The sequence below is a fragment of the Strix uralensis genome, chromosome 4 (genome assembly GCF_047716275.1).
Source record: "Strix uralensis isolate ZFMK-TIS-50842 chromosome 4, bStrUra1, whole genome shotgun sequence".
NCBI classification, from domain to species: domain Eukaryota; kingdom Metazoa; phylum Chordata; class Aves; order Strigiformes; family Strigidae; genus Strix; species Strix uralensis.
Window position 1 is genome coordinate 81,283,195 of NC_133975.1, and position 9,469 is coordinate 81,292,663.

General features: G+C 48.4%; 1 protein-coding gene across 1 annotated transcript; it reads right to left on the reverse strand.

The window, feature by feature from the left end:
• Positions 1–11: 11 nt before the first annotated feature.
• LOC141942231 (E3 ubiquitin-protein ligase RBBP6-like) lies at positions 12–4,077 on the reverse strand. The gene is made up of 3 exons (XM_074865177.1): positions 3,912–4,077; positions 852–951; positions 12–225 (listed from the first exon to the last, which is right to left on the reverse strand). Exons 1-3 carry the CDS (start codon positions 4,075–4,077, stop codon positions 141–143), a joined length of 351 nt encoding a protein of 116 aa, XP_074721278.1. The 3' UTR covers positions 12–140.
• Positions 4,078–9,469: the final 5,392 nt, after the last annotated feature.

Below are 9,469 nucleotides of genomic sequence, written 5' to 3' on the forward strand. Positions count from 1 at the left end.
AACTGTGCAAATGATGGCATTACTCAGTTTTCACTGTGCTGTGAATCAAATACATGGTCTCTACAACATGTACTATGTCTTACTGCAGAACAGATTAAGTTAATGTTTGGGAGATTAATACGATGCTGCGTTGTTTAGAATTAAGTACAATGTGTAGGAAAAAAGTGTGAGATTGTGTTTTTACATACCGCTTTTGGTGTTCCACTTGCTGGCTCGGTTCGAGTTCTAGAGGAAGAAATAAAGGTGATGAGAACTTAGAACAAAGCACTTGTACCCAACCAAAAGCAGTGAAAACAGATTATAAAACCTAAACATCAAGGCATTATGTTCTGATAGTCTAGTGAATGTGGAAATGTATTTGTATACATAAACTGTTCTCTCTTGGCACATTCAGTGCAACTTAAAAAAAAAAAAAAAATCCCATTTCTAGTTTGTCAGCAATTACTGTAAGACTTACAGCTCTAGAACACAACAGTGCCAGAGGAAGTCCTCAGATATTTTGACTCTGCTGTGTAAGCATCAAAACGATGAAGTCTGTGCTACAGCTTTGTGCTCTTAAATAATCAACCATCCAAATAGCGACCCTTGGTCTTTCCTCTGTAGCCAGTATGCCAGAAAGCCAGATCTGAGGCATAAGAATACCTGCCATATCCCACCCCGCCTCCCCCAAATGCAAGACACAGTCAAACACTGACAGACTCTTCTGAGAGGGGAACACGCGTATCTCTCTTTACTGTAAAAGCAGTAAAAAGAAGAAAGATACACTCCGAATGCCTCTGTAAACTAATCTCCATAAAAAAAGTTAACACACTGCAACCCCTCACAGACTACAATGCTTTATGGGTACTTACATAACTCGTGTTTTGCTGGTAGTTTTAACTCCTCTAACAGGGACTCTTCTAACAATGACCGAGGAGTTCTTAGGAATCAGGGTGTTATCATCTGTGTATTCTGAAAACAACACCAATACCGAAGAAAACATTAGTCAGTTCGTAAGAATGTACATTAATATGCAATTACATAGCACCTGAGAGAACCCCTTCACAGACATAAAAGCAAAATTTTATATGTAACATGACACTTCTGTCATCTCAACACACTAACAGAACCTTTCAAGAAGTCTTCAGGTTTGAGAATCAAACACCAGCAGCAAAACCTTTTCCATTCTTTTCAAACAGCTTGGATGCCAGCAGCAAAATGGTCTCAAAGGTCACTAAAAGAGAGTCTGCTCATGCATGAGGTTCTTTCCTGACCTAGCTCAAGTTGCTTTTGCTTCTGTTAGGCTACAAACCCGAGAGATCTTTGGAGAGAAACAAACCACAGCAAAGTCTCACCTGCATAAACCAGAGTCTAAAGTCTGACCAGCTTGCCCTGAAACAAAGCAGGCGCTCGGCTAAAGCATGAAAACTCTGCGCCGCTGCTTTCCGAGCTGTTCACTAAAAACGATTCCCCTGTGCTGCGAGTGCTGGGGACTGACAGAACACAGAAGAGAGCCGCCAGCTCTCTGTTTCTCGGGGTTTCATCCATCGACAGCCACACTGTCAGCTGCTCAGTGCTGTACATGCAAATGCAAACGGAACTGGCAGTGCTAGAATTTGGATCACAGAAACCTGAGGGGTTTTTTGAGCTTGCTTTCACACGGAGGGCAGAACTGGCTCCAACTAAAGTGGTATCTCCTCTCTTAAGCTAATCATCTAGTTTGAATAAGCCAAAGGGACGTGAATTCTTTCAATTCACTTTTTGCAGAGCAGAGAGACTCAAATGAAATTAATTACGAAGACAAGTCTTCTGAAAAGCCTTTTGAAACCAGTGTGTGCCTGAAGGTCTCCATGCTTTGCCTTGGCTTACACCGTGTTCGTCTTTTGAAGAGGAGGAGCTACCTGAGGCACTTTGACTGAGTAAGCCTCAAATGTAAAGATCTCTCCATGAGTGAGCCTCAAATGTAAAGACGTCTCCATGAGAATGGTTTATATATTGTACTTACGCAAGCTGGATATGACTAAACGTTTTAAAGCACCATCAGCAGCCATGCCCTGTAATCTGCCTACAGTTTTACCTATTAAAAGCCCTTACCTTTGGAGGCAGAATCAGAACAATGGCCCGAAAGCCAAAGTTGCTGTGAAAGTACTAATGACAAAACCCAAAGCTTTTACAGAAGTCATACCCTGAAACCAACGCCTAGAGCTCTGCTCAAATGGGGAATCTCACCATTACACAGCCACCTGTCAGGAAAGGCCTGAGACGGGACTTTTTGATGTCGGAGGAGCTCAAACAGCACTGAGGCTGACAAGCAACGGGGAGATGATGGCAGCGGCAGCTCTGGAAGCCCAAAGCAGCTGTTTCCACCTGCTGAACGGAGTCATGCAGAGTGTTCTTTCTGGTCCAGATCACAAACCACTGGACTGAGATTTCAGAGGCACAGGATAAGTAACAGTGGCTCCACAAAAAGGCAGGAGTTTGCTACGCCTGTGCCCAGCTGAGGGTTGTGGTAGGTCTGCAGAAGATTGCAGGTGGCAGCACCTCTCCTCGAGGGAGGCTGTGTATATGAGGACAGCAACCAGTGCACTTATTCGCCAATTCTGCAAGCCTGCAGAGGTCAGCTGGAACATGCACAACAGGTGTATGATGCAAAAAGAGGAATGGGTCCTCTTTTTGTATTTTATGACAATTCATTGACCATTAGAAGAGAAGCATTGACATCTGCCTTCTGAACAGACTGTCCTTGCATGCAGATATATATAGATAGAGAGAGGGATGCTTGTTTTCAATCTGCTTGTGAAGTGCACAGGGAGTGCCTCCAGCCATCTAATACCAGACTGATAGAAAAATGAATTCCCCTTAAAAGTCAATCAGTACACATTTAAATGGATCAACTGAAAACTGAAGAGTGACAATAACCTGGTGAAGTAAAGGCTTTATTTGCACAGGACACTTATCACGGCACATATTTGTATGTGGGACTTGAAGTATCCCACCAGCTGGGTCACTGAGGCAGAGAATTTGTGGAGGAGGGTTTACAAACAGCGGAATACGCTGCCGAGGTAGTTCTGTGAAGGGACCTGACACCTGTTGGCTTTCATACATTCATTTTTCCTTCACGTCAATTAATTGAGTTCATTTTGGTGATGAAATCTGTGTCAATGATGAAATCTGGTGAAGTCAAACAATGTAGACTTAAAAGTTAACTGTTTTGTTTTTAAATAGGAAAGGACTAAAGCTGGAGCATTATTCCTGAAGTCCCCGGAAATTTCTGTTTGCTCGCTTTGAATTTAACAGCTGCCAGCTTAGTCTAAGAGCTCTCAGACAAAACTGGCATCTGCCAGCAGGAGCCTGTTCCCCGCAGGCAGCAACATCCCATGTAGCTGCGGGGCCCTGGCAACTACCAGTGTCACTCTGCCTCGCCACGACTCCACATCTGCAGATTGAGCAGCGACATCACGCTCAACAGGGCTACTTTTCACGCTTGTCCAAGCAGAGCTCCAACAGAAATGTTCAACAAAGCTGGAGCCAACACCATTGTTGATTCCTACTCCCTTCTCGCACAAAACTTGTTTTACTGCCAGTGATGGCCAGTAAGTGGCTACTGGGCTTTTGCAAGCACTAGACGTTGCACATCGACCACGTAGTCTTCTACGCCCAGCTCCGTGTCTAACAACAGATCGGAACGGCTCTGTGAGGTCCCCACACAAGCCACAGCTACCGATGGTGGCCGAATCGCACTGTCCCTTCCCACACCACTGAATCGCTGGCGCCGCTTGCTCTCCCGGTTCCCTGCACGCTGGCGGGACGGGCCCCAAGCTGACTCACGCCACGTGGGGACAAGCCACAGAGAGCAGAGTGTGGCTCCCACAGGCCGTGGCCGCCGCCAGCCGGGCAGTGCCCGAGGCCCCGTGCCTGCCGCCCCCACGCACCTTCTCTGGTCTGGGCGTTCATTATCTGCAGCTCGCAGTTGGCCACCTTCAGCTTCTGGCGGCCCATGATCTGACGCTTGAGGTCGCCCAGGGTGATGTTGAGGCCGCTGAAGGTGACCGTGTCGTAGTGCAGCAGGGAAGAGAACTTATAATGCACGCACGGCATGGCTGATGTTCCACTTACTGGCTCGGTTTGAGTTCTAGAAGAAGAAATAAAGGTGATGAGAACTTAGAACAAAGCACTTGTACCCAACCAAAAGCAGTGAAAACAGATTATAAAACCTAAACATCAAAACACTATGTTCTGATATGTTATGTTCTGACGGTAAGGACTTTGTGAGTCCCAGCCGGGAATGGCCTAACAGACCCATGTGGGCCTAGGACTCAAAAGATGGTGCAAGTCCATCACAGAGAATGGGATTTTGCCATCTGCGTGCCAGTACAGGCATCCAGAAGGTAACTGCTGCCTTTATGACACTCTTCAGCAAAAATGTTTATTTTGTTTGGTGCTTCCAAGCTTACGCCAAGCGAATACGGCCAGTGGGTTCCTCTCTCTCCGAGGGCCATCTATTCAGAAGATGAAAAGCCAGGAAAACAATCCCCCGTCTCCGCAAAAGGAGGCTGGTGCTCTGTGAGGAGCCAGGGCTCTGACACATGTACATTGACCCTCCTGCTCCGAGGGGGAGCCGCTGCCCACGGCTGGGCCACCCGCCGCCCCGCGCTGCGCCTCAGGGACTTCACCTCGAGGAACAGCTCTGGCTTCCACAGTTATTAACCTCAGCTACTACTGCTGTGCTTGTCAGAAACCATGCCGAGACACAACTACTGAACAAAACTGACCCGAGTAAGCAGGCGACATTTTGATGGGGCTTTGGAGCCCAACAATAATTGGTCTCTTCCAAGCCCACCAAACCCTTAAGCACACGAACCGTTTTACTGAGGTGATAACTACGGGAGGGAGAGGCTACAGTCTCTCCAAATCACCTCGTATCTTTGCTGAAAAATCTGCAGGACCCTTTCAGCCCTGGCCATCTGACCTCAGTGAGACCACCGCTCACCTTGTCCCACGGACGCACCACTCACATTCACCTGGGTTTTGTTTCAAAAGCTTCACACTACTTCCTTTACTCTTTGTCTCACCTGACTGTTGAACCTTTGTCTAACCTCACTGTTTGGCTGCTCTGAAACTCACAACCTGCAGCTCTGAAGCCGGACAACAACAAGGGGAAGGCCTGAGGCCAGCGGCCCCGCTCCCAGCACACGTCGTCACCGCGGCGCAGGGGCCCGGGATGCGCAGAGTTGCCGGGTTCAAGGTGCCGACCTGCACCCGATGGCTCCCCCCGGCCAAACCCTTTACCCAGAACCACCGCTCTGCCCGCGCCAAGCACCGGGAAACACCTTCAGGGCTTCCAGCTATTTGCCGTGCTCAATTCTGCGTCCTTATTCTTACAGAATTGAAAGGCTGGGGGCCGTGAAACAAGCACGGCCACCCAGTTCACCCAGTTCACGCGCAAGGCGTGACCCCGACTGCACCGCGGCCCCCATGTACCCCCTGCCGCCACCCCCCGGGACCGCGTGGGAGGGACAGCGACCAGACCGGCCCCCGGACCCCACCCCCCTCCCCGGAGCCTGCCCGGACCGGCCCTGGGCCCTCTGAAGCCCCCCCTTGAGCCCCTGCCAGCCCCCAGAGCCCACCCAGACCGGCCCTGGGCCCTCCGGAGTCCTCCCGGAGCAATCCTGGGCCCTCTGGAGCCCCCCTGAGCACCCTGCCCGGAGCCCCCCAAGCCCATCCCCGGGCCCCCCAGAGCTCCCCCCCGGCCCCACTCACCGCAGCAGCCGGGTCGCTGGGTCCTGAGGCTGCTCGCCATCTCCTCCTCCTCCCTGATCGCCTCCTCCTCCTCCTTACGGATCACCTCCTCCTCCTCCTCACTGATCGCCTCCTCCTCCTCACTATTCGCCTCCTCCTCCTCCTCACTACTCGTCTCCTCCTCCTCCTCAGTACACACTACCTCCTCACTAGTCACCTCCTCCTCCTCAAATGATCGCCGCTGCCCTGGCACTGCTGGTAGCATCCCGGGCGTTACTAGGACACAGCGGGGGCGGGGCTTTGCTCAGCCAATGGCGGCAGTGCTGCCCTGGTTGCTAGGAAACCGGGCAGGGGCGGGGCTTCGCTCAGCCAATAGCAGCAGTGCTGCTGCCCAGGTTGCTAGGAGACAGATTGGGGTGGTGCCCTGGCTGCTAGGAAACCGGGTGGGGGCGGGGCTTCGTTCAGCCAATAGCAGCAGTGTTGCTGCCCAGGTTGCTAGGAGCCGGATGGGGGCGGGGCTTCACTCGGTCAATGGCGGCAGTGCTGCCCGGCCTTTATTCTGTCTTTGCTGACTGAACAATCACAGTGATGGACAAGGAGCCTGCTGAGGTCCTGACCAGACCGACCCTGACAAAGTCTGGCACTCCCACACAGTGAGAGAGCTGTAAACGTCATTCACAGTAAAAGCTGTGGGGAAAGTCACGAATCATCTCCCATTCTGCAAGCCAAATTCTTGACTGTTTTCTCACTACTGCTGATTTAACTGTAAATTGCTTCAAAATAACAGTTAAAACTCTTAACTTTTCACACCAGGAATTTCTTCGTGCCGTAAGAGAAGCATTGTGCTGAGAAGGCACTATGAACATACCGCAATATTTACATATATGCATTTTGTCTTCCCTTAGATGAAGTTATTTCGTAATTTGAAACCTTAGTGGAAGGATTTTTGCTTTTATCCTCATCAGACATTTAAGTGCCAGCCCCCTGCTACAGCTGCAGCAGAAGTATTCAAGCTGTTTCAGCACCAAATTAAACTTTCACTTTCCACTTGGCTGTTATTTTTTCCTTCCTCTTAATTTTTATATTTAAACAAACAGTTGAAGTATTTGCTTACCTGGGGAAAAACAGCGCTATCCTTCTCCTGTTATGATAAGCTACTGATCTGAAGGATGAGACCCCCACAAAGTTATTTAGAAGAGTGGGAAGAATTTGAGAGTCATATGTTGGATGTTCTTTGGCTGGCCAAAACTGAGGAGGGGGAAGAAGACCTACAGGGAGCTCAAGGGAAGCACAAGAGAGCATCTGGGAGCCAGCAGCGTGATGGGGGCATAAGACAGCGCTGCACTGCCGTGTGTCAGGCACAGTGTTTTCAGGAACTGCAGAGGAGAGTTAATGCCACTGACGAGAGCACAGCTCGTCTGACGTGGTGGCCCTGCTGGTCCTTCACGTACCGGAAAGATGAACTGTCCCTGGAAGAACTGGCGAGGAGAGCTGCGGGGATCGCTGGGACATGGGAGATGGACATGCGTGCTGACGTCAGCAGTGCGGGATTTGCTTGGGCCAGAAAAGCAAGTGGGAGAAGAGTGGGGTGACTGCTGTAAATGCAGAAGAGGGAAACAACACTTAGGGAGAACACTTACTAAGACTGAAGGGTGTGGGCACCTGAAAAAATGTGTACTGCCTGGCCCTGAGTAACTTTAAGTTGCAAACTGGAAGAAAACTTCTTAATGCTTAGAAGATTTGGGTTCTGCAAGAGCCTTCCAAGGGAAATAAAGGAGGAAGCAACCAGCCAACCCCTGACTGCTCACTATGGAGGTCAGTCACCTTTTGATGGGCCTGGAGATCTCTTCCAGTCTCTCCTTCCTCCAAATTAACTGCCTCTGCGGGCATTGACTTTCAAGATACATGTTCCCTCTTCACTTTTTAATTGCTCTGATGTCTTCTTGTTTGAAACACTGAACAGTTGCTGATCAAGTATTTTGATGGCAAAAAGCGCTATGCTGACAGGATCGTTTCACTTGTGAATTCTGCTTAGGTACCAACTCAGATAATGTGGTTTCATATAGCAAGAATTACACTTTTTAACCAGTTAACAAGCACGGGAAGGACTTTACCATGTTTGAACTCCTCTACCATTACCACTGGCATTGATGCAGATCCCTTGTGTGCAGAGTTCTGCTGTGGAGAGCCTGGGGCGAGGATCCCCATTACATGGTACTGGTCTGAGGGGTTCACCTGGGATGTTCAAACAATTGTGCTTAGCATCAGTTTAGGTTAGAAGAAAGTTTAAAGGCTTCTGAATTCAATGGTTACACACCCTACGGTCCTATAGTGGTATATTAAGATTGCTGTCTTTGGGTTGTGTCAGCAGTGCAGGATTTGGCCATTCCCTACACAAGAAAAGCCAGTAACTGCCCATCTAAAACTCTGCCATGTAATTCAGGGTAGGACTGAATGTTGTCAATGTAAATCTTATATAAAGAACTACCTCTAGAAGTGTTACTTCTTTCTGCAAATTAAAATAATCAATAGCTCTTATCATTTTGAAAAAGAAGAACTTGTTCACAAGAGCAGAAGCCAAAGCATTTGGATAGAGCGGACATGTGCTTGCTGCCAGCGTTGCCCAGGAAACCCCACCAAGAAATCCCAGCAGGTTGGAGTAAATGCCATGTCCTAGAGCGGATACACTGGAGTTAGCCTGCAGTCTTTCAATACCCAAGGATATTCCTTCAAATTTCCAGCATCAACTTCACAATCTATAGAATACTCAGTACACTTCAGCCTCGAAGTCAGTTGTTATTACAGTGCAAGGAGGCCAAAACTGTTGGTCCTTAACAGTGATGAGAAAAAGGATCATTACCACACCACTTCCCAAAATACCGCTACTCTGAAATTTGCCTACAGCTACTGCTTCACTCCAACTTCCCTTAAGAAAAAAATTCTGCCATTCTTCTAGCACTTGCTCTAGCCACAGGCACAAACAATACTTTCTTATTCCTCATGGATCAAACTTTTATACTTAGCTTGGCTTTTTCACCATCTGTAGTCAGGTTCCTGATAAGCAGTAAAGCACCTTGTCTTGCAGGCACTCCCCTCTTCTCCCCACTCTACCCCCATTAAAAAACACACCCACTCTACCCCATGGACAGACCTTGAATCTAAACTAAAAAACAGGTTTTGTTTGAAAACTGTCACTGAAATGGCTATCCAAAGCTGAAGTACTTCTAATGGTCTTATCTTTTCAGCATGAGGTGCCTCTGAAAAGCTTAAAGATTACAAACAATCACCTTACTCACGTTTTGCCCACAGTTTAATCGCACGGAGCGTGAGCCAGAAGTTCTCTTCACTTGGCACTAGATGTAGCATTTCACCGGTAACTCTAAGAAAAAAGTTGAAGGACAGAAGTTCCTAGTAACAGGCACAGATCTGTTTTGTGCTAGGCTGGATCAATAGCTTACAAGTTTGGATTCCTCGCTTTGTAGTATGTTTATAGATTACACATAACATTCAGTATCCCTCCAGGTAACTGGTGCCCTCAACAGCTTTGTCACAGTTTATAGACTATCGCCAACCCTTTTTAATAAGGCCTTTCTAGAGGATTCCGACAGCCAGGTTTCTTTCGACAGCCAGGAACAATTAAACCAGTCACTGTTAAACAGTGAGCAAGTTAGGCTTCGGGTATTTTAAATATCTTCCCTATCAAGTGCTCTGCCTATTCACCTGAAGCAGTCCCTGTGGCAAACTGGAACAA